Raw genomic sequence first — 24,620 nt, 5'->3', positions numbered from 1 at the left:
CCGAGTTGACCGTCAATCCCCGCCCCCACCGGCTTTCTTCCCGCAACTGCAAGTTAGATGGTCAGCCAGTCTGACTTCATCTTCATCAAAGAAAGAAAAGACTGTGGGCCCCATGAGGCTGCTTGGTGGACCTGTCTTACTGGCGGGGGCTCAGAGAGGCCTGTGCTCAGGTGCATACCTTGGACCCCGAGCAGGATTTAGATCCAGGGCCGGAGCCTCCAGAGAGCCCACACTGTTGTCACCAGCTTTTCTCCTCTGAAAGAAGTCTTGGCTTCATCTGCTTTCCTAATTGTTTGAATGAGGAGTGACAACCCTGCATCAGTCATGGCTCTGAGCATGTCCTGTTGCTGTGGGTACACAAAAGTCACAGGATGCGAATGACCTTTTTTTTTTTGGTTCATCGATGAATACGGATTGCACACGTGGCCCTGTGTGGCATGTGTGTGTGAAACGCGGGCAAGGCACCACAGGTCTGAGGTGGAGATGGTCCGTGTGGGCCTCTCCTTAGTGAGTGAGACGGGGCTGCTCCCGGGGAAGAGGTGATGGACAGGGGAGAAGGCAGGACGCTTGCTGCCCGGCTCTGGGCTGAGGCTCAGGCGGGGGTGGCCGTCCTGGCACTCAGAGTGTCCGTCCTCTGGCTCTCAGAGCCTCTGCACACTGACTGTTACCCATTGTCCTGTCTCCTTCCCAGGACGTGAGTGACCGGATAGAGAAGGAGTCCCTAGACGGCCCGATAGTGAAGCAGCTGGAGCGCGGCGGGCGGGCTGTGGTGAAGATGGACTGGAGGGAGAATATCACTGTCCCCCTCCAGACAGGTGACTTCACAGAGCCCCCGGGGTCAGTGTTGGTGGAAGCGGTTCAAAAGCAGCAACTGTTTCTGAGAAGCAGACTTGGAAACGGCAACTCCAGGCCGTTTGGGGCTCCAAATACCGCTTCTGGGATTGAGGCTTCCTGTGGTTTGGATACAGGTCACACCATTGCTCTGACGTGGGTCCCAGTTGTTTCTCAGAGTGACAGGTCAGTGACAGGTGTCATGCTCTCCGCGGTCATTTCTGATCGCAGGTGAGAAAGGGAGGTGGAATTGAGACTAACACTGCCGCCCTGGGGTTCAATCTGGGGAAGTGCGCCTGTCAGCGACAAGAATGGAGTTAGGTCATGATTTGGTCTGATTGCTTGATCCCCAGGAGCCCCAGGAATTGTTTTCTTTGGAAATCTGTTTGTCTGTTACATTGCCTGCCTTGTTTTTCCCCTAGATCTGCGTAAATTCAGAACCTATAAAGGCGGCTCTGTCCGAGATCTCCTCCGGGCCATGAGAAATAAGGTGAGGGCTATGAGCACACGGCGGTCCGGGCGGGGCCGCAGCGCAGCCCTCCTGCTCATATCCCTTCTCTGGGGGTCCTCCAGCCCCTCTGGATGAGGACCTCACAGAGGCTGGGAGGCCTTGGCTGCACAGGAAACACTAGAGGCTGCTTCTTCCCCTGAACTTTCTCTTCAGGGATGTTGAGGCGGGGTTACAGGTCACAGTGCAACCTCTGCTAGAAGCGGGCTCCCGGGTGCTACATCCTTCGCTGACTTGTTCGGTGCCTGGATCTGCACCGATAAACTTCTGACAGGGGCCCTTCCCGCCCGGGGCTGGCCCCGCCCTCTGCGCCGGCCTGGCCCCGCCCTCCCCGCGCTGGCCTCGCGAGGCCTCGCCAGGAGCGGGTGGGTGGTTCCTTTACCCAGCCTAACGGTCGGTCTTTCTTGAGAGAGGGTCTTGGCCGGGACCCGCGGCCTCCTCTCTGCTGACCGTGGGTCTGTGTCGCCCCCTCCCGTCTACAGAAGCACCACTACCGGGAGCTGCCCGAGGAGGTGCGGGAGACGCTGGGCCCCCTCCCCGACGGCTTCGTGCGCTACTTCACCTCGCGCTTCCCGCACCTCCTCGCCCACACCTACCGTGCCATGGAGCTGTGCCGCCGCGAGAGGCCCTTCCAGCCCTACTACCACGAGCCCCCCGAGCCCCGGCCCCCAGTGACTCCAGACGCCCTCTGAGCCAGGCGGCCTCCGTGCCGGCGGCCCCGCTGGGACCAAGGGCCTGGTCTCTACAAGCCACAGCCTGACGTCTCCTGCCGAGCAGGGAGACCAGGCTCCAAAGCCAAGTGCCTCGAGCTGCCTGCTCTGCAGCCAGCAGGGGAGGATGCTGACCCCGGGAAGTGGGAGGCGTGACCCCGTCCCCCCTCCCGACCCACGAGGGAGCTGGGAAGACATTGGCCGTGAAAGCTTGACCATCGGGGGACGGCTGCGAAGGAGGGCCGTTCCCAGAGGCAGAGGGGAGCACCCTCTGCCTTCTCCTGGATGAACTCGCTTCAGACTTCCGTTTCTTTGAAAACTTCCTGTGAGATGCCAGTCTGTGGGCCTTTAAGGAAGAGAGCTGAGGGAACCCTCAGTGGTGCCTATGTGCTGGGACCCGGAGCGTCTCTCTTGGACCAGCGGGGCCGAGGTGCACTAAGTGCAGCCTCTGCTAGAAGCAGGACTCCGGAGGAGAGGGTGCCCAGGAGGAGGAGGACCTTCAGAGGGCGTCGTCCCCAGGGATCGGAGATGCCTCACTGATCACAAACGCGCCCACAGGTTCCCAGGTCACTGTAACCAGTGTTTCCTCGGGAGCGGCGAGAGCCTTGAGGGTGGGGACGCGGTGTGGGGAGAGGCCAGCCTGGAACTCTGGAAGGTGAGTCTGTGTCTGCGGGTCTCAGAAACAAAGAGGATGCTGCGTTCTGAGACAGCTGTAGCCCGGGGCACCGGTGGCCTGAATGGTGGCCCTTGGTGGAGTCGTGCCCTGGGGTGCTTGGGGATGTTTAGGAGCATTTGGGGGCAAGAGGTGAAAAGTCCCCCGGCCATGAAGGAAAGCAGCTCCGACCCAGGCAGGGACAGGCCTTTGGGACCAGAGGGGAGCAGGCCACATGGGACACTCGCGGCCACCCGGGGAGAGCCCTGGCCAGCAGGTAGGCGATGAGGCTGCTCTGTCCCTGGGGCCGGCAGGACGGGCCAGGGGTTAGAGGGCCAAGGCCAGGGTCACCACACACTTCGTGGGCAGGCTTTAATGTTTCTCTTGGCAGATTTTAATAACTTTATATTTTGATCATACTGTAGAATGCTACATTAGCGTTAGCTAAACTTAACTTGAAGCTTGTGAGGAAGTAATGCAAGATATAGAATACATCTTCTATTTTGTAAGGTACCCAAAGTCCCATCCCCTCCAGAAAGAATGTTCATATGTAGAACATTCTCTAATGCTGAAGAGTAAAACGTTACAGCAACACTATATACATGTATGAAAGTAATATTCTCTAAATTATGTCAATACCATGGGGTTTTTTCCCCCTAAAATTAATACAATTTTTAACTTTAGTTTTAGTCAAAAATTCCTCTGTCTTTTCTCTACCGAGAGCCTTAGAGGTTAAGTGCAGTCAGGGTACCATGTAAGGAAGCGTTTTGCGTGTACTTTCTCCAACCAGGGGAATGGATCGTTGCAGTTCGGTCCGAGTGAACCCAGAGACTCCTCTCAGGAGGAAGAACGTTACTGTCTAGTTTTACTAGCTGACAGAGAAATCGCTGTTTCTTCTCCTTGCAAGACGTTTTCTGGTGGTGGATTTGAATGAGGGCCACTCATCAAAAGCGCTCATTCTGCCTTCAGAGAATTCAGTTCCCTTCCTTTCCTAATTCCTGATGTCACTTTTTTTCTTTTTTCCTTTAATATTATCCTACATCTTTAAACCTCATCAGTTACCTTACTGAGACCTGGGAACCCCGGCATCCTTGGTCAGCATCGTGGTGACTTGTACCACGCTGTCTGTTTTCAGGAGCACAGCCGGACGGTTTTCTTCTCCCCGCTCTGATGCTCCTGAGCCAGCCCCCTCCCGCGCTGTTCTGTGGCGGCTTTGCAGGTCGCTTTGCCACCGCCCCTGACAGTGAGAGAAGTGGAGAAGGTGCCACGAGCGATTTAAAGGACTGTCAGCTTCCTGTGTTGGGGGCAGTGGGGGGGGGGGCGGGGCGTTGGCGAGGCAGCTGCCTTGCCTCGTGGTCGCTGCTGAATGTTCTCTCTGGGGAGCAGCCAGGTCATTCTCAGCAGCCCAGGGTTTATGTCATCTCTCTGTTTTGGCCCAGCTTGCCTCCAGGACAGCTTTTTTTAAAATTCCTTTTCTGCTTGCAATACTAGTTTTTAACCACCCAACTTTCTCAAACTCATTTATTCAGTGTATTTTATTTGAGCACTTAACTATATGAGCTGGGCAGGATATCGCATGCTAGGGACACAGGTGAACAAAATAGGCAAAACCTCGGCTTTCATACGAGCCAGTGATGGAGAGACGGCAGTGAGTAAATATCAGTGCTGCAAAGAAGATGCAGGTGTGGGGAAGGGCGTGCGTTTGGGGTTTTCACCCATCAGATCCGGGGTCACATTGCCTTCTGTCCATCTTCTGTCCGTCACCTTTGGGAACCCAGTCACCCGTCAGTCCTCCAGGTGGCTTGAAAAGGTCTCTTGTGGGCACCATCTGGTTTGTCCCATCCTGGTCTCTAGAATTCTGGTTTCCTGTTGTGCTCAGCGCAGCGGGAAGGTGTCTTTCTTTCTTGAAAAGAGGGTTCTGCGGCCTGTCGCTTGTCCTGTCACTGCTGAGCTGCTTGATCTTTAGTACGATTCTTGGAAGGCTGTTTGACTTTTTACAAGTACACCATCTTCATCTTTAAGACAGAATTTATTTGCATCTGTTAGGGATCCCAAGGACACCATAATCTATTTAAATCTTGTGTTGACCCTTGTATTGAATCTGTCTTTGGCACACCTGCCAGAATTCTCATGTTGCTTATTGAGTCCTTTTAACTTCAGTTTTTAGAGAGCTCCACCTGTCACTGGGCACCAGAGCGTCTGCACTCTTGGGAATCATTGGTGTTACATGATAAGTCACTAAACCACCTAGTGGCTGATGTATAAAATCCCAGATGCAAAGGTCCCCTCCCATCTCCCCCTCACTCAGTGCAAGAGTCATCATAGGCTCTTCCCAGGGAGACATTATTCCGACCCATTACATGTATTTCAGTGGAAGAGCCACAGGTTAGTGGGTCCAGCAAAGTGCTTCCTTCCCACCAACTGGAGAAGAAAGGTCCTTATCAGAGCTCGCCCTGGTGCTTTGGGGGAGGTTTTGTGTGAACGCGATTCATTTTATCACCGCAGTGAAAGAGATGAACTGGTGGTTGATCTGACCTTGAAGGTGTGGGGGGCCTTTGGGTTGCAGGGCTCTGTCCTCTTGGCCACTTTCTTCTCTGAAGTTGGACTGTGGCCAGGCTTGGATTTCCCGGGACTCTTCTCATTGTGCATCTCTGTTCATCGGATCCTCAGCCTTGAAGTCCTCCAGGAAGGTGGGCTGGTTCCGTTTTCACAGCTTTCTGTGCTGGAAGACAGAGCACAGCACACCCGTAAGGAGCCTCTTTAAATTCTCTTTAGCTTTCTCTCTGCTTATTTAGCTTCTGAAATCCCTCTTCCTCGTATTTTCCAGTGTTTCTTTTCCTTGGCCACCCTTCACCATCCTGGAGTAGTTGTTTCAGTTGACTGTGGCCTGGCGCGTTGGCCTTGCCTGGAAGAAAGTTGCCAGGTGTCCTGTACAGATGAGCCAGAATTCTGCCTTCCAGTGTTGGACCCGTTATCCTTTAAACCAAAGTGTCTACTCTTCCTGTACTTGGTTTTCTTTATGAAACAGTGATTTCCACGAGTAACAGGTTCTGATTTTTTTTTATCGGCACTTAAATCCTCTCTGTATTCATTGGAAAACCACAAAGACAGCATCTGCGATGAGCCTCCCCCCTAGAGCAGCCTTAACCAACACTTCCAGCCAAAGTCCCCACCCCGCTCGCCTCACCCCGTGCTCTTGAGTGTCTGGCGGGTACAGTATTCCTTTTCAGTGTCCCAGAAGCTGTGACGGGGGAGTCCCCGCTTACCTAGAAAGCATTACCGGTCAACTCTGCAGCATTCTCAGATGCAAACCTTATGTAGTGTTCTTTTTGCAATGACCTATTTATTTAACCTATTTATATTTATTTAATTTTTACTCTGAAGTGTATCCAGTGACAATTGCACTTGCTTAAAGCACATCAGATTTGCTTTGGACAACACCCCTGACCATTTTAAAACTGGAAAAGGAAAAGTTATACTGTATCCTTCCACAGGATGGACGCCTTATAGTAGTTTTGTCATTAAAGGATCAATAATTTGGTTGGGGTAAACATGTTAATTTTTAAGTGATTTTTTTTTTTTTAATTCTGTGCCATTGTGTCTTCTCTGTGGACAGTTAATTGTTTGATGGGTCTGTGTTAATTGTGTGATACAATCCTCTGTGGAACCTAAAATCCTCTTTTTAGCTTTATATTTTATAAACTGCCAGATTGTACAATTTTTATGTGTATTTTTAAAGCTTGATGATGTGAGGGTATCTAAGTTCAACGGCCTATTTTTGTACCTCCTGTACAGTTTTATAATTCTGCTGATTGATAATGGCACCTTATGTTGAACCAACCACAAATAAAAGTAGCTTTAGATTTGGAAGCCAGCTCCATCTTCTTAGAGACTTGACCACCGCTCTCAGACCAGGGGGTTGTTCTTGGCTGTCTTCGGGGGTAGGAGTCTGGCTGGTGGAGCGGGAGCAGTGGGCTTAGCGGGTGGGAGGATGGACCGGAGGGGTGTGTTTGTTTACTTGCTGGTGTTCATGACAGGGTCCGGGGGCTGGAGAGTCCTCCTTAGTTTCTGTGGGCAAAGCTTCCTTGAAACACTGCAGGAAGTCCCCCAAAGTATTGATTTGGGCTGAATTCCAGGAAGGTGGCCATGTTGGGACAGACATGCCTCCTGATGAGGCCGGGTTTGGGGCAGGTGTAAATAGGTTATAGGACCGGGAAATCCACAAGGGGAAAAACACCAGGGAGGTAACTCAGCCAACACAGCTACAGGAAAGCCACGACCTGTGCGTGTCAGAAGCACATAAGACATCTGCCCAGACGCCAAGGAATGAACTCAGCAGCTGGTCTGTTGGATTTTAGGATCCTGCCAACATGCTTTCACCTTCTCTTACCCCATCCGCTCTGGTGAAATCAGAGGAGGCTCTGCTTTCTCTTGCACCACCAGGAAGGAGCTGCTCACAGGAGGACCCCGAGGGCCCACCGGCCCCAGGACAGCGTAGCAGGAGCTCTGCGTGGAGGCTGGCTCCCTCTGCTCTGCCAACCAGCGTCCCATCCCCCTACTCCCCACCCCCACCCCCGCCCAGTGGGCACAGGAGTGCACCTGAGAGCCGTGGACACACCCTCTGTCCGAAGCACTGGTCCTTGGATGCAGCCAAATCCAAGGGAGCACGCGGGGCTTCAGGACCCTGTTGGCACCTGCTGGCTGCTTCCTGTTGTTGCTTGATGGCAGCAGAGACAGCTCTTGGGTTCCCCGCAGAGCTGTTAAGCCAGGGCTGGGATCGTGTTCTGGACTGGTTGGTAGCACCCTCAGCTGCCCCTGAGAACAGGGAGAGGTGCAGGCCCTCAGGAGGGAGGCCAGCAGGTGGTCAGGCCAGGGCCACAGTCTCAGGGCACTGAGGTAGGGTGTGTCGCTTTCATGCTGAGTCAGGGTAGGGCTGGGAAGAGGATGTTTTTTTGTGAGTGTTTTTGTTATTAAATATATGTGCAGATATACCCAACTGTATTCCATCAGTGAATGTACTTATTTGTACTATCTTTCTATGTTTGTCCCATCTCTCTCATGTGTGCTAGACCCATGCCGTAGCTTCACGAGACCGTAACAGCCAACATCACAGCCCAGCCTGCTTGCCCTTCCCGTGGAGCTGGGCACTGCACTGGGCCGTCTGTGCCCCAGTGGCTGGTGGGCCTCATTCCTCTCTCTCCCTGCAGACCAGTATTTCCCCAAGATCAAGAACATTTAAATGAAATTAGAGCATTCTTTAACACCATACACAAAAACAAGCTCAAAGTGGATTGAAGACCTAAATGTAAGGCCAGATACTGTAAAACTCATAGAGGAAAACATAGGCAGAAAACTCTGACATAAATCACAGCAAGGTCTTTTTCAATCCATCTCCCAGAGTAATGGAAATAAAAACAAAAATAAACAAATGGGACCTAATGAAACTGAAAAACGTTTGCACAGCAAAGTAAAGTATAAACAAAACGAAAAGATGACCCACAGAACGGGAGAAAATATCTGCAAATGATGTGACCGACAAGGGATTCGTCTCCAAAATTTACAAATGGCTCATGCGGCTTAATACCATCAAAACAAAGAACATTTAACATCCTTCACTTTGGTGAGAGACTGCCTAAACCCTTTGCCAAGGCCAAAAATCAGGTCATGAGCCCGTGTCTGGGCCAATGAACTGTGGACAGAGGAGCAGGGCTGGTGAGACCATGGCAGCCCCCGGGAAACCATGTTGGAAGACGGCAGGGGTTCCCGGGGGAAGTTTCCTGAAACAGGAGGGGCAGGGCGGGCAAGAGAGCAACTGTGTAAATAAACTTGACCTCTGAGAGGGCTGGCAGGTGAGCTTCCCTGCCCCCTCCTCCCTGAGCCTCTCCAAATCCACCTTCCCCTGCCCAGCCTTCCTCAGTGATGTGGATGAAGCCACAGGAATACGCTCAGCAAGTTTGCTAGCAGGCAACGCAAAGCTAGAAAGAGTAACTAATCACCAAGACGATACATGACCCAATTAGGAGTCTAGAAGATATCGGGAAACCGGAATACTGAGCCCAAAGAAAGGTGATGGGAAATGTGTCAGACCTTGCCATTGATGATGGGGCTGGAGGTGGAGGGCAGGGCCGTGAGGCGCCTGGAAAGTGTTGCGGACTTTTTTTTTTTTTTTTAAGATTTTTTTTGATGTGGACCATTTTTAAAGTCTTCATTGAATGTGTTAGAGTATTGCTTCTGTTTTTTTTTTTTTTTAATGTTTTCGGTTTTTGGCCCCAAGGCATATGGGGTCTTAGTTCCCCTACCAGAAATTGAACCCGCACCCCCTGCATTGGAAGGCGAAGTCTTAACCTCTGGACCGACAGGGAAGTCCCTGTCACAGACATTTGAAGACACGGGAGTTTGGCCGAGAGAGATGTGGGGGCAGCTGGTGGGCTGTCTGTCGTGGGCTGACACACGGATGTCTGTCGTGTGATGAGCAGGCTTTGCTGTCTTGCTCCAGGGAGTCTGAGCTGGAAGAGGGGGAGCAGGGTCCCCGACAGAAGATCTCGGCTCCTGGAGGGAGGGCTGCCTAACAGCTTGAGCCTCCCAGCAGGGCCAAAGGAGGATTGCAAGTGAGCGAGTGGAGGAATCCAACAGAGGGGAAGGGCCTCACCCTGAACAGAAGAGGGGAATTCTTCTTTGGGTCAGAGGTTGAACTCGGGTCCCTTCCAAATAAGCATCTGTGCCTGAGGCCCACCCCTCCCTGTTATGAGTTCCTGGAAAAGGGCTGCGCAGTGGATGTGAATCACAGGAAGTGGGGAGGGGAGGCGCCCAGAAAGAACTGTTCACGATGGGGTGGGGTGGTGTAGCCATGCTCCAGGATTCTCCAGGGGCGTCCCCTGCTCCAGACGAGGTGCACTGAGAGGTGGCTGGTACCAGGTGAGAGAACCAAGGGCCACAGCTGACGCATCGAGGACAATTTCCCAAAGTTTGTAGCTTAGAATACTAGTTCCAAGGGAGATTAAACTTAGAAAAAAAGGGCTCAATGACCAAATAAGTTCAGGAAATACTGAATTAAATAAAGATTCCCTATTCACTGTAATACCATTCAGAGGCCTTTCACATGCTAACGGGATGTTCTCCTAGAGGGGATATACCCTTATCTCCAATTTTTGCCTTTAATTAAAAAAAAAAAAAAGAAAAGAAAAGAAGAGGGGTGTTTGGAGTGGCAGAAATAATGCTATATTTTCATCAGATCTTAGTTTCCTCTTTCCGGATACCCAGGAAGATAGCAGTCCCAGCCTCCCTTGAAGTTAAGTTAGGACATGTGACTAATTCCGGCCACTGGTCCATTTAAGAGCCGGCACGACACTCCAGTGCTCTCTGTTCGACTCAGTGATGGGCCATCGTGGAGGCACAAAACAATCACAGAGTCACCTGACTCAGAACAGACTTCTCATCAGCGAAACAAGAAACCCTTGCACTCGGCCACGGAAATGTCTGGGTTCATCACCACGGCTGAGCTGAGCCCTCCTGACTCAGACAGTAGGTACAGGTCCAGGGAAAAGGCCACTACATATGCCCGGGAAATGTGAGGCCGATGCTGGACTGTCTGCCTTTAGCAGGATCGAAAGCTGGTGCTCTCAGATGACGCAAGGGCGCGGAGAAGAGGGATTCTCTACCTGCTGCTCTGACTTTCCCCACCAACAAATAACATGTTTGGCCCTGATGGTTACCTGGACTGGCTTACCTGGATGGTTACCGTGCTGGGGCAACACCTGATGCGATGTAGGCTGAACGCAACTAGGGGAGGTGGGTGGGCAGGGAATAGCGCATCCCCCACTGCTGTCCCTTGGCACAAGGCTTCAGGGTTTGTGGTGGTCTTTTCCCAGGGGCTGGGATGGCCAGGTTGGAAGGGAGGGGTGGAGGGTGAAGATGGAGAGGAGATGCCTTGTCCTCAGCAGCCAGACCAATTTTAGGAGGAGTGAAGCGGGGACAAAGGGTCAGAAGGTAGGTAACTTACCCTTGGCCCCGCGAAGTGTGGAGTTGAGGTCTGACCTCCATTCTGGGAGGCTCAGAAGCCCACCTTCTTTCTCTCATGTTGCAGAGGGAAGAAACAGGAAAAGCACAATAAAACCGCAATGCTGAAAAACACAATAAAACCACAGCTGTTACGTAGCAAAGCTGCTCTTCCCCTTGCAGCCTGTGAGCCGTGGTGTGTCACTCTAGGTGGCTGGTGACTGTCACAGGGGCTGGGAGGGCAGGCAGAGAGTGGAGAAAGTGTTGGTTGAAAAGGAAGCCCTCTTATGTTGGATTTGCTGTAACCAGAATGACAAAGCCCAGTGCCGTTTTTCAATTGTTCAAACGTTTTTAGCTAAGCCGGTGTTTTTCAAACTTTGATGGTATCAGAGCCATGGTCTGAGGAACTTGGTAAACACACACATGCCCAGGCCCTATCCTGCTTCAACAAGCCGGGGCCTCTGCATTCTTTAACCTCCCGGTGATGCTTATTATAGAAAGAAGTTTCACAAGATGATCATCGTTAATGCTGTGGTGTGTCTTTCACCTGTTAAAAATGACTATATATCAGTTTTAAAATTCAAATTTGAATGATATTGGATATACTTTTTAAAAATATCCTGGTTTCCACAAGCCAGTGCCGGGGGCTGAGAGGTAACTGGTCATCCAGTTCCACGGCGGGGTGAGTTGTCTTACTGCAGCAGGGGCAGAGTGCCGGCTCATCTGATTTGAAAGAATGAGGCCAAGGGCTCAGTCAGGGACCCCCAGGACCCACCCCCAGCCCCCTGCCCTGTCAGCAGAGTGTGATCATGGAAACCTTTGCGATGGTCTCCTGATGCTTGTTTGCACTGAAGTCTGGGTGCGGGGCACGGGGGGAGCCCTTTTAACCTAAAGGCTTGTGTGCTTCCCCTAAGAAAAACGTGCTTCTGTATTTTTTAAACAGTCGTCTCCCCTCCATTTTCTCTGTTTTTATTTTCTGGAACTTTTAACAGTAGAATGTTGGGACTCTGGGTTTAACCCTCCATGTCACTTATCTTTTATTTCTTATATTCCATTTGTTGATTTTTGTTCCTCTTGGAAATTTTCCAAGTTACCTGTGATGCTTTTGTTAGTTTCAACAATCCTTTTTTTTTTTAATGACCCCCCAGATTGCGGGATCTTCGTTCCCCGACCAGGGATTGAACCCAGGGCCACGGCAGTGAAAGCACCGAGTCCTAACCACTGGACCACCAGGGAAATCCCTCAGCCATCTTTTTTTTTAAATAAGATTTTTTTCCTATTTATTTATTTATTTATTTATTTTTGGCTGCATTGGGTCTTTGTTGCTGTGTGCGGGCTTTCTCTAGTTGTGGCGAGCGGGGGCTACTCTGTTGCAGTGCGAGGGCTTCTCATTGCAGTGGCTTCTCGTTGCAGAGCACAGGCTCTAGGCACACGGGCTTCAGTAGTTGTGGCACGCAGGCTCAGTAGTTGTGGCTCGTGGGCTCTAGAGCACAGGCTCACTAGTAGTGGCGCGTGGGCTCAGTAGTTGTGGCGCACAGGCTTAGGTGCTCTGCGGCATGTGGGATCTTCCCCGACCAGGGCTCGAACCTGTGTCCCCTGCATTGGCAGGTGGATTCTTAACCACTGCGCCACCAGGGAAGTCCCTCAGCAATCATTTTTAATCTCCAAGGTTTCTTTTTTTTTTTTTTTTTTTTGTGGTACGCAGGCCTCTCACTGTTGTGGCCTCTCCCATTGCGGAGCACAGGCTCAGTGGCCATGGCTCACGGGCCTACCCGCTCCACGGCATGTGGGATCTTCCCGGACCGGGGCACGAACCCGTGTCCCCTGCATCGGCAGGCGGGTTCTCAACCACTGCGCCACCAGGGAAGCCCTCTCCAAGGTTTCTTGATCCCTGTCCCTTTCTTACGGGGAAATTAGTATTTGAGGAAAACAAATAGACTTTTTTTTTTAAGTGTTTTTCAGTTCCCTGTATTATCTCTGTATCCTTTGAGATCATCATTTTTGTTTATCCTGATCTTTCCCAAGTTGCAGATTTTCTTAAATGTCTGGTGATCCTTGATAGGTTACACACACTTAAAAATGAGGCCATGAGAAGGTGATTGAGGCCCTATGTTGGTGGGTAGAGCTTGTCAACTGATGAGCTCTGTTTTTAGGTAACCATATGGGAACCCTTAAATGCCAGCTTGCAGAGGTCTTTGCTCTGGGGTTCTTAAGAGTTTGGAGAAGAATCTTCTGATCGTTGGCCTTGGTATTGGCTACTGCTGTCTGCCCCTCTACATTAGGGGTAGGGAGGAAGGGTCAAATGTTCTATGAACCAACTTCTAGTTAAATCCAGTTTCCACATGTCACTCCCAACCTCCACCCTCCTTCCCTGAGTCTCCAAGTTGAAGCCTCTCTCTGGTTCCATTGGGTAAATCTGCCCTCCTTAGCTACATTTCACTCATGCATAACTGTAGGTGGAGGCAACCTTGGCTAGAGCTGCAGCCTGCAGAGGAAACCTTGTCTGTTTGGGGATGGGGGATACCGTGTGTGCACAGCAGGTGCAAAGAGGGGACACTGGGGGCGTGGATGGGAGAGTGGTTGGCCTTGGGGTCCAGACTGATGCAGGAAGACAGGGATGCAGTCAGAGAAGATTCTGGAGATGAAGAATATGGAGGGAAGCAGTATTGCATGGTGACAAAGTAAGATGTGACTGAAGGAGTGGGTGGTAGGATGGAGGTAAAGACTTGTAGTTGAGGAATGGAGCAGATATTGGCACTCAGGTGGGCCTTCTGGTAGACACAGTGGTTGCCCAGGGTGACAGCAGGAGTCAGGGGTGGGGGAGGTAGGGGGAATCCTCCATGAACCCCAGGTAGGAGGAACGGCTATGAACTCCAGTTTGGGGAAATGACCTTGAGGTGCAGAGCTGGCACATGAAGGAGGGCTTGCTTCCAGAACGCTGAAGCCATGAGGGGCCAGCCAGTACCCAATGCCCGCCCAGCCCCGAGATACGAGGAATGGGGGAAGAGGCATCCTCATGGGGGGCCCGGCTCCAGTCAGGGCAAGAAAACAAAGGGAGGGTCTGTGCAGGGGTGAGGGATGTGGGCAAATTTCTCTCCAGTAAAACACATTTCAGGGGGCAAACGGGGAGACTTTGAGGGAAGGGGAGCACTGATCTGGAAATGGGTGAAAGCTCAGGAGCTGGTGGGCACCCAGTAGCTTATACCTCAGGCTGAGGAGGCTCAGGACTCTGCACATGGGTGGATTAACTCATCCTCCGGTTCTGATTGGATCATTATGGGAAGTGGCTCAGAAGCCCCAGGAGGTTGCTGGGCCCTTGACCTCACCAATGACTGAAGCCCTTTTATTTACAAGAGGAACTGAGGCGGTTCTCCGTTGTTGTGACAGCACCTGACTGTGGCTGGGTGGCCTCATTACAGCTGCAGAGCTTGCCCAGCGCTGGGGGAAAGGGAGGCCAGGTTCAAGCCCCTGAACTATCCCAACAAGGTCCGATTGCTGCCACTGGGCCTAGACCCCGTGGCCGTGGCTCTCACCTCTGACCCTGGACACATACTCTAATGGTTAAAAACCATAAACACCTGGTAATATCTAATTGATTTTTTTTAACTAAAAATTTTTTAGTTGAAGTACAGTTGATTTACAATATCTTTTTTGTTTCAAGTGTACATCACAGTGATTCACTTATATATATATGTATCTATTTGTATATATACATATTTATGTATATATACATATATATATTCTTTTTCAGATTCTTTTCCCTAATAGGTTATTACAAAATATTGAATACAGTTCCCTGTGCTCTAATTGATTTTTTAAAAGTGATCTTTGACTATACTCAAATATTTCTTAAGCTAATACTCAGTCCCCAAAAGAAAACAGCCTCACAGTAAAAAAACAAGTGTATGTCTCTTGGATTTTTGCCTTTGCTCCCTCTAACAAGCCAAGGAGCTGTCTTTGGCATATTTCCTAAGGAAAGGGTTCAGTTTCCCATCTGAGTTCCTAGTAAAGCATCTCAGTTTATTCTCCCCCTTGTAGTTTAGGTTAAAGGAAGAAAAGGGTGGCTGGCTACCCTGACATCCATGCTTTCCAGAGAGCAGGTTCTCTCCCTTCTATGAGAGACCCTCTCAGGCTTGCCCTCCCTCAGCTCTTTGGCTGTTTGATGTTTATGGGTAAACTTGCTGCATCTACATAAATCACCCCCTTTAAAAATATTCTCTCAGGATCCCAGCTCATTTCAGACCTCCCTGTGATTGTAGAGGAATATCACCTGCAGCTGACCTAATGGTCAGACATTTTAGACTGGGTGGCAGGACACTTGCTCACTGTGGGCACTAGATGGCGTCATGTGCAGTCACTGTTCCTCCTGGCACCCCAGCATCTTAGTTCAGCAGGTCACCTGCCATGGCTACTGGTTCCTCCTCCCCACTCTGCAGGGTAGCTCCCCATGAGAGGGGGCTGGGCTCCAAAAAGAAGACCAGAGGGCCTGGCTTTATAAACAACTCAAGTCCTTCATGAGCCAGTAGGTTTCTAAGTAATACATATTCACAAACTTTTTTCACTCGAGGACTAAACATAACCAGTGTAACATAACATCATATGTCGGGCCCCTCCCTGTATGGGGGTGATCTTGGGGTCTGACACTCTGTAGACCCATGCAGTAGTCAAGCCACGTACTAGGCTGTCCTTGAGCAAAGCCTATAAGCACAGAGAAAAGTACGTGTCCAGGCACCAGCTGTAACAACCACCACAATCTTGGTTGAGTGCTCACCATGTGCCAGGCTCTGACCCAATGTTTTGTAAATCACTATAAAAGCCTTTGAAGGGGGCTGTGAGGTGGGCGAGAGGGCCTTAGAGCTTGGTTGTGAGATCCCAATGGCCTGGACTTGAATCTCTTGCTGCTGAATGCCTACTCAATTACCATGCATAGTATGCATACATAAGAAGCACGACCCCATTTTACAGATGAGCAAACTGAAGCTCAGAGAAGTTAAGCAACTTGCCCAAGGTCACACAGCCAGCATGGGCTGAGCAGAGATTCATGCACAGTTCCTTGTAACTCCACTCTGCTAGACTGACCCCGCAATCTCCGTCATTCAGTCTACAGGCCAGTGAGCCTACAGCCTGCTCTAGGAAGCACTAGTTTTCCATGGCCCTGGCCAGCAATTCTACTCCAAATCTCTAGTTTCTACTTGTAGTTGTGATTACCTTGACTTTGTTTAAATTGAGAACACCTTTTCATTCTTACAAAAACAACGTGGTCCCAAGACCAGAACCATCAGCATCACCTGGGAACTTGTTAGGAATGCAAATTCTCAAGCCTCACCCCGATGAAAAGCTCTGGGGCTGGGGCCCTCCAGTGATGCTGATATAAGCTAAAGTTTGAGAACATTTGCTGTGAAACATGTCTCTCATAAAACCAAGCTGCTAGCTTAAGTCTAATTAATATTTATTGTACCTGTTCTTGGTGGTTCAAAGGGGAAGGCACTTAGCGGGGAAGGCACTTAGCGGGGAAGGCACTTATCAGAGAAGGGAAGGATATAAACAGACATGAAAAGTGATTTGCTCAGAAGCCACAAAATGGGTAGAGGAGGAGAGGGGAGTTGAGGAGGGGGTACTGGCCCAAATGATGCATCAGAACTGTAGCTTTTCTTTTTTTTTTTTTTTTGCTACACCACACAGCACGTGGGATCTCAGTTCCCTGACCAGGGATCAAACCCGTGCCCCCTGCATTGGAAGCACAGAGTCTTAACCACTGGACCACCAGGGAAGTCCCTGTATAGCTTTTAAAGCAGGCACACGGGGTTATAGTTGGATGGTTCTGGGGTGGACCCAGAAGCTGCACTGCAAAAAGCTGCATAGGTGGTTCTGCTCTGCTGTCAAGAATGGGAGCCCTGCCCTAGTGGAAAGAGCTTCGGGGGCTTCACAGCCTGGCTTCAATCAGGCTTCGGCGTCCAGGGGGAGTATAACGCTGTTTGTAACATGAAAGACAACACCCTCCCTTCTGAAGATGGACCCCCCCCCGCTTAGTGTTTCCCTCCCACATGCTGAGTGTCAGGGGTTTGCGGGTGTCTGCTGCCCCTCGTGTGCCCTCTGTGCCCTCTGCCCTCTAACCCCTGTCATCCCCAACACCAAACCGGTCCACACCTCTGTGCCGGCCCCCAGGTTCCTGTGTGAGTTCTCACCCAGCTGTCTGCTCTTCCACCCTGAGTGCTGGTTCTCAGCACTGTGCACATTGGAATCACCTGGAGAGCTTAAAAAACCAACATATACACATACATACGTATACACATGTACCTCTATACACACGCAATATGTGACTCTTGCAATGTACAGTATTTGAGACATACTAAAAATTATTTACCTGAAATTTTTAATTTAACTGGGTGCCCTGTATTTTAGGAGAGTCAGAAATAGTGATGGTGACTACTGGGCCTAGAGCCCTTGGACAGGGGACTGGTCAGTGAGATCTGCTGGGAGTCCAGGCTCAAGCCCACTTCCCGGGCCCTTTTGCTCTTTGTGCCCCCATCTCCAAAGGCAGGATGTGCTTAGCCAGCAGGGAGGTCTCACGGGCCTCCCCCCACCCCCAGCTCCAGGTTATTACAGACCCAGCTCTGATGAGTGGTTATGGGACCTGATGCCAAGTGAGCTGCTGGGGGGCTCTGTCGGGGCTCCTGCACGTGGCCTCAAGCACCCACAATCTCTTTCCGGGCGGTTCCCTCTTTACTCCCCTGGACCGAGGAGTGCCCAAGTGCAGCGAGATGCTATCTCTGACAAAACAAAGTCTGAGATTGGGATTGACGTATGTACACTAATATGTATAGAATAGACAACTAATAAAAAAATGGAGATAAAAATTAAATAATGGCTTAGCATTTCAGCTCTGAGAATAAAAAATATTTATAACAAGTTCTAATAAAATGTATTCATTTCTTTATTAAAAACCAAAGTCTGAATTGTGAAGGAGCAGTGCGTCAGGCACAGCAATCTGCGGTGAACTACGTACACATTTGTATTCATATTTTCCTCATTGCTCTGCAGTTTGGCTTTCAACTACTAAGAATTAAAATGCTGTTGTCGGGGCTACCCTGGTGGCACAGTGGTTGAGAGTCCATCTGCCGATGCAGGGGACACAGGTTCGTGCCCCGGTCCAGGAAGATCCCACATGCCGCAGAGCGGCTGGGCCTGTGAGCCATGGCCGCTGAGCCTGAGCATCCGGAGCCTGTGCTCCGCAACGGGAGAGGCCACAACAGTGAGAGGCCCGCTTACCGCAAAAAAAAAAAACAAAAAACAAAAAACAAAATCAAGGGAAGACCTGAAGTTTGGGTACCATTATGCCAACCTTGGAAATCATTTGACCAGGAAGATGGGATGAAGTAGGAAGACAGAAGTGCCCCAGAAAACCTGTCAAAAATAGAGAAAGGAGGGTGTCCCCTTAGAAAAAGGTAAGTCCAGACATAACTCCTGGGGAAAAGATGAATGAGACGCACACCCTAATTTGTGTCTACGACAGATGCTATCAAAACTGTAAAGTCACGAGGGCCCCTCAAAGCCTTGCTGTGACGTCCCCACCCAACGTTCTACGTTGGCTTTGTTTGACCAGCAGTATGACAGGAATATTTCAAAAGAACTTCTATGAAGAAATCAAGGCACAAACGTACCAAGAGTGATCGCTTCAAAGCCAGCAGACCTTCAGCGTTCGTGGCCTTGACTGTCCTGTTGGTCCCTGACGTGATCTGATTTGTGTTTTTGCTGAGCCGGGAGTTTCAGTGGTAGTTATGAGGGGCGGAGCTGTGGGAGCAAAACCTCTGCTTGTGGGTGAGCCCAGCACCCACCTCTGCTCCCAGCTTTGATACTTTTTGCCTATTGGTACAAAGCTACTCTGCCAGGGTAGGTTTTTTAAATTGCTAGGCGAGGTGGCCGATGTGAAAAGATCTGAGAACATGATAGTTGTTAGTTGGTAAGAAGATGTTTTGGGGGGCAGGGCACATCCAATACAAGGAAGACCCAGCTCTGTGATGTTGACAAGCCTCCTGCAGGGGTTCAGAGGGCAACTCATCCTGGAACTGTCTCATTCATCAAAGGCTCCCAGGAGCGCAGAAACCACACATCAGAAGAGAGACTGGAGAGGGACTTCCCTGGTGGTTCAGTGATTAGGACTCGGCACTTTCACTGCACAAGAGCCAAAAGGAGGAAGCATCCCACGTGTCTATTGACTGATAAGTGGATAAACAAAATGGGGTGTATTCGTACAAGGTGGTGTTATTCAGCCTTAAAAAGGAAGGAAATTTTTTTTTCATAAATTTATTTATTTATTTTTGGCCGCATTGGGTCTTCGTTGCTGCGCGCGGGCTTTCCCTAGTCGCCATGAGCAGGACAGGGGCCTACTCTTCATTGCGGTGTGCGGGCTTCTCATTGCGGTGACTTCTCTTGTTGTGGAGCACGGGCTCTAGGCACACAGGCGTCAGTAGTTGTGGCTTGTGGGCTCTAGAGCGCAAGCTCAGTCGTTGTGGCGCACGGGCTTATTTGCTCCGTGGCATGTGGGATCTTCCCGGACCAGGGCTCGAACCCGTGTCCCCTGCACTGGCAGGCAGATTCTTAACCACTGCGCCACCAGGGAAGCCCCCAGGAAGGAATTCTCACAAATGCTATGACATGGATGAGCCTTGAGGACATGATGCCCAGTGAAATAAGCCAGTCACAAAAAGACAAATACTGTGTGATTCCACTCATGTGAGGTCCCTAGAGCAGAGTCCAGCTGAGAAACAGGAAGTAGGACAGTGGCTGCCAGGGGCTGGGGGGAGGGGGAGTCAGTGCTGAAAAGAGAGGGGTTTCAGTTTGGGATGATGGTGAGGGATGGTGGTTCTGGAGAGGGGTGGTGGTGCTGATAGCTGCACAGCAGTGTGAATGGACTGAATGCCACAGAGCTGGACACTAAAGATGGTTAAAATGGTCCATTTTAGAGGGCGTATATTTTAACAGTTTAAGACAAGAGGTAATGGACTGAAAGTGAAGGTAGTCTGAAGTCACAACTGGGACAGGAAGCACGTGACTCCTGAGAGGGGAGTTTGGGCCAAAGCCTGATTATACTTGCTGAACGGGTGGCAACCCTGCCACAGGCGGCATCTGGAAGCTGGACCCCTGGCTGCCCTCCTTCCCCATCGCAGCCACGCCCTTTAGCAGATGACAGGTAAGTTCACATTCCTTGCTCCTCCTGTTTCCCTCGTGGCAGAGTGGAAAGGGCTTGGGCTGGACTGTCAGTCAATACTTGAGTGCTTGTCCTTTCCCCTCCCTGGGCCTCCACACCCCTCCCCGGCCTCCCTCAAGCCCAGGGGCTGGAGATGCACACAGTTCCCTGCGGCCAGACGGTCCCTGCTCTGCGGAGCTCAGCGTCTCTCTCGGTCCATTGTCGGCCTATTGTTTTCGCGGTTGTTTCCTGTTTTTGTCCTTCCTCTTCCCTCCTCTGCTCTGTCAACCACACAACCAACTTAGAGGTATGGGGCTGCCTCCCTGCCATGGGCCACGTGGGCCCAGACCATCCAGGAAGTTTCCTTCTAGTTTGCTAAGAGCTTTTATCATGAAAGATGTTGAATATCATCATTTTTTTTTTCTAGATCTATTAAGATGATCATAGTTTTTTTTCTTCTTAAATCTATTAACGTAAGTTTTTAGTTGGGGCTCCTTCAAAAATAGAGCCTGGAACAAGGACTTCAGTTCGGGTAGATTATTTGAGAGGTGATGCCAGGAAGCAGGGAGCGAAGGAGCCAAGAGACAAACAGGGATGGAGAAAAAGCCAATTAACGTTGCATAAGTGCTGTTGCAGCTGTAGGCAAAGGAAGTTCAAGTTTGTGGGGACCTCTGATAAGTCTACAGGATGCTGCGCAGAATTGCCTTCCCCAAAAGAAGGAGACTGGAGCACGTATCCACCAGCTCCTGTTTCATCTTAGGGATGAAAGTGTTTCATCTTAGAGAACTTAACTCTCCTGTGCTTCTGGGAAACACTAGCAGGCAGATAAGTGACTCCTAAAGCCATTGAAGAAGATCCTGAGGCAAAAAGCAAAAAGCAACATGGTATAAGATTGAGGTGAGACACTGGAGCATAACGTGAGTCTAAGCTCGCAGGAAATATGTGCTATAAATACAGTGGATGTCAGAGGAGGGCAGAAGTAATGTGACATAGAGCACCAAAGTTTACTATTACCAACAATAATAAGTGACCTATGTAGACTTCTCTTCTGTTGTTAGACCACCTTTGCATAGCTGAGATAAGCCCAACTTGGATATGATGTCTAGTATTTTTAATATACTGCTAGATTTGGTTTGTTTGTATTTTTCTTACTGTTGCATTTATATTCATGAGTGAGACTGGCTTCTAATTTTCCTTTTTCATCCTATTCTTGTCTCATTTTGGTATTAAGGTTACACTGGCCTCATAGAAAGAGTTAGAGTATGTTCCTGCGATTTCCATTCTCAGAGAGAGTTTTTATAAAATTAGAATTATCTCTATTTAAACTTCTGGAACACTGTCTAGACTTGGTATTTCCTTTGTGGGAAGATTTCAAATTATGGATTTAATTTTTTTTTAGTTTGTTTTTAATATTCTACATATGAATGAAATCATATGGTATTTTTCTTTTTCCATCTGACTTATTTCACTTAGCATAATGCCCTTAAGGTCCATCCATGTTGTCACAAATGGCAAGATTTCATCTTTTAAAAAAAATATTTATTTATTTATTTGGCTGCATCGGGTCTTAGTTGCATGCGTTGCAGCACGTGGGATCTTTCGTTGTGGCTCGCGGGCTCTTCTTTGTGGTGTGCGGGCTTCTCTGTAGCTATGGCATGGATTTAATTTCTTTAATAGTTGTAGAACCATTCAGACTTTTTATTTCTTCTTAAATCAAGTTAGGTAAGTTCTATTTTTTCTAAGATTTGGTCTACTTTGTTTCATATTTCTTGACATAAATGATTTATAGTCTTTTTAATTTTTTAATTTTTAACTTTATTGAAGTATAGTTGATTTATAATGTATTAATAAAATTTTCAATTATGGTAAAATACACATAACATAAAATTCACCATTTAACTGGTTTTAAATGTACGGTTTTAAATGTTTTAAAGTTGGTTGTGTTACATTTACACTGTTTTGCAACAAATCTCGAAAACATTTTATCTTGCAAAACTGAAACTCTATACCCATTAAACAAACAACTCACCATTTCCCCCTGCCCCCAGGCCCTGGCAACCACTGTTCTACTTTCTGTTTCTATGAATTTTTTTTTTTTTTTTTGCGGTACGCGGACATCTCACTGTTGTGGCCTCTCCCGTTGCGGAGCACAGGCTCCGGACGCGCAGGCTCAGCGGCCATGGCTCACGGGCCTAGCCGCTCTGCGGCATGTGGGATCTTCCCGGACCGGGGCACGAACCCATGTCCCCTGCATCGGCAGGCGGACTGTCAACCACTGCGCCACCAGGGAAGCCCTGTTTTCTATGAAGTTGTATAGTTTTCTTCTTTTTTGAATTATAAGATAACATTATTTTAATTTTTTAAATTGAAGTATAATGTACAATATTATGTAAGCTCCAGGTGTTCTACGTAGTGGTTTGGCATTTGCATACATTATGAAATAATCACCACGATAAGTCTGTTAATCATCTGTCCCCGTATGGAGTTATTACAATATTACTGGCCATATTCCTTATACTGTGTGTTATATCCCTGTGGCTCATTTTATAGCTGAAGTTTTGTACCTCTTAATTCCATTCACCTATTTTGTACCCCTCTCCACCCCTTTCTCTCTGGTAACCACCCATTTGTTCTCTGTATCTATGAGCCTGTTTTTTGTTTGGTTTTATTTGTTTTGTTTTTTATTTTATTTTTTAATTTTTTAATAGATCTTTATTGGAGTATAATTGCTTCACAATACCGTGTTAGTTTCTGTTGCACAATGAAGTGAATCAGCCATATGCATACACATGTCCCCATATCCCCTCACTCTTGAGCCTCCCTCCTATCCTCCCTATCCCACCCCTCCAGGTGGTCGCAGAGCACCGAGCTGATCTCCCTGTGCTATGCGGCTGCTTCCCACCAGCCAACTATTTTATATTCGGTAGTGTATATATGTCGATGCTACTCTCACTTCGCCCTAGCTTTGCCTTCCCACCCCATGTCATCAAGTCCATTCTCTATGTCTACCTCTTTATTCCTGCCCTGCAACTAGGTTCGTCAGTACCATTTTTTTAGATTCTATATATATGCATTACCATATGGTATTTGTTTTTCTCCTTCTGACTTACTTCACTCCGTATGACAGACTCTAGGTCCATCCACCTCACTACAAATAACTCAATTTCGTTTCTTTTTATGGCTGAGTAATATTCCATTGTATATATGTGCCACATCTTCTTCATCCATTCATCTGTTGATGGACTGGTTGGTTCCATGTTCTGGCTATTGTAAATAGTGCTGCAATGAACACTGTGGTGCATGTCTCTTTCTGAATTATGGTTTTCTCAGGGTATATACCCAGCAGTGGGATTGCTGGGTCATATGATAGTTCTATTTTAAGTTTTTTAAGGAACCTCCATACTGTTTTCCATGGTTGGTTGTATCAATTTACATTCCCACCAACAGTGTAGGAGGGTTCCCTTTTCACCTCACCCTTTCCAGTATTTATTGTTTCTAGCTTTTTTGATAATGGCCATTCATTGGCCATTGGTCATTCATTGGTCATTCAATGACCAGCGTGAGGTGATACCTCATTGTAGTTTTGATTTGCATTTCTCTAATAATTAGTAATGTTGAGCATCTTTTCATGTGCCTCTTGGCCATCTGTATGTCTTCCTTAGTGAAATGTCTATTTAGGTCTTCTGCCCATTTTTATTTTTTTTGTGGTACGTGGGCCTCTCACTGTTGTGGCCTCTCCCGTTGCGGAGCACAGGCTCCGGACGCACAGGCTCAGTGACCATGGCTCACGGGCCTAGCCGCTCCGCGGCATGCAGGATCTTCCCGGACCGGGGCACGAACCCATGTCCCCTGCATTGGCAGGCAGACTCTCAACCACTGTGCCACCAGGGAAGCCCTTCTTTTTAACTGGATTGTTTGTGTTTTTGATATTGAGCTCCATGAGCTGTTTGTATATTTTGGAGATTAATCCTTTGTCTGTTGTTTCATTTGCAAATATTTTCTCCCATTCTGAGAGTTGTCTTTTTGTCTTGTTTATGGTTTCCTTTGCTTTTTGCTTAAAAGCAAAAGTTTTTAAGTTTAATTAAGTCCCATTTGTTTATTTTTGTTTTTATTTCTGTTCCTCTAGGAGGTGGGTCAAAAAAGATCTTGTTGTGGTTTATGTCAAGGAGTGTTTTTCCTATGTTTTCCTCTAAAAGTTTTATAGTGTCTGGTCTTACATTTAAGTCTTTAATCCATTTGGAGCTTATTTTTGTGTAGGGTGTTAAGTAGTGTTCTAATTTCATTCTTTTACATGTAGCTGTCCAGTTTTCCCAGCACCACTTATTGAAGAGGCTGTCTTTTCTCCATTGTATGTTCTTGCCTCCTTTGTCATAAATTAGATGCCCATATGTGCGTGGGTTTATCTCTGGGCATTCTATCCTGTACCATTGATCTATATTTCTGTTTTTGTGCCAGTACCATACTGTCTTGATTACTGTAGCTTTGTGGTATAGTTTGAAGTCAGGGAGCCTGATTCCTCCAACTCCGTTTTTCTTTCTCAAGATTGTTTTGGCTATTTGGGGTCTTTTGTGTTTCCATACAAATTTTAAGATTTTTTTTTGTTCTAATTCTGTGAAGAATGCCATTGGTAGTTTGATAGGGATTGCATTGAATCTGTAGATTGCTTTCAGTAGTATAGTCATTTTCAGAATATTGATTCTTCCAATCCAAGAACATGGTATATCTCTCCATCTGTTG

The 24,620-nt window shown here is 48.6% G+C and overlaps 1 protein-coding gene across 2 annotated transcripts in view; it reads left to right on the top strand.

The window, feature by feature from the left end:
• ERN1 (endoplasmic reticulum to nucleus signaling 1) overlaps positions 1-6,239 on the top strand; it is an 85,994-nt gene extending 79,755 nt beyond the window's left edge. For both annotated transcript variants that reach the window (XM_060082605.1, XM_060082606.1), the window contains 3 exons: positions 692-815; positions 1,254-1,321; positions 1,822-6,239. In XM_060082605.1, the coding sequence (XP_059938588.1) occupies positions 692-815; positions 1,254-1,321; positions 1,822-2,031 (402 nt within the window). In that variant the 3' untranslated portion in view covers positions 2,032-6,239. The remainder of the gene's footprint in view (positions 1-691; positions 816-1,253; positions 1,322-1,821) is intronic.
• The last annotated feature ends 18,381 nt before the right edge of the window (positions 6,240-24,620 follow it).

This window comes from Mesoplodon densirostris, chromosome 18, assembly GCF_025265405.1.
Source record: "Mesoplodon densirostris isolate mMesDen1 chromosome 18, mMesDen1 primary haplotype, whole genome shotgun sequence".
Classification (NCBI taxonomy): Eukaryota; Metazoa; Chordata; class Mammalia; order Artiodactyla; family Ziphiidae; genus Mesoplodon; species Mesoplodon densirostris.
This window is presented reverse-complemented; position numbering and strand designations above follow the sequence as displayed.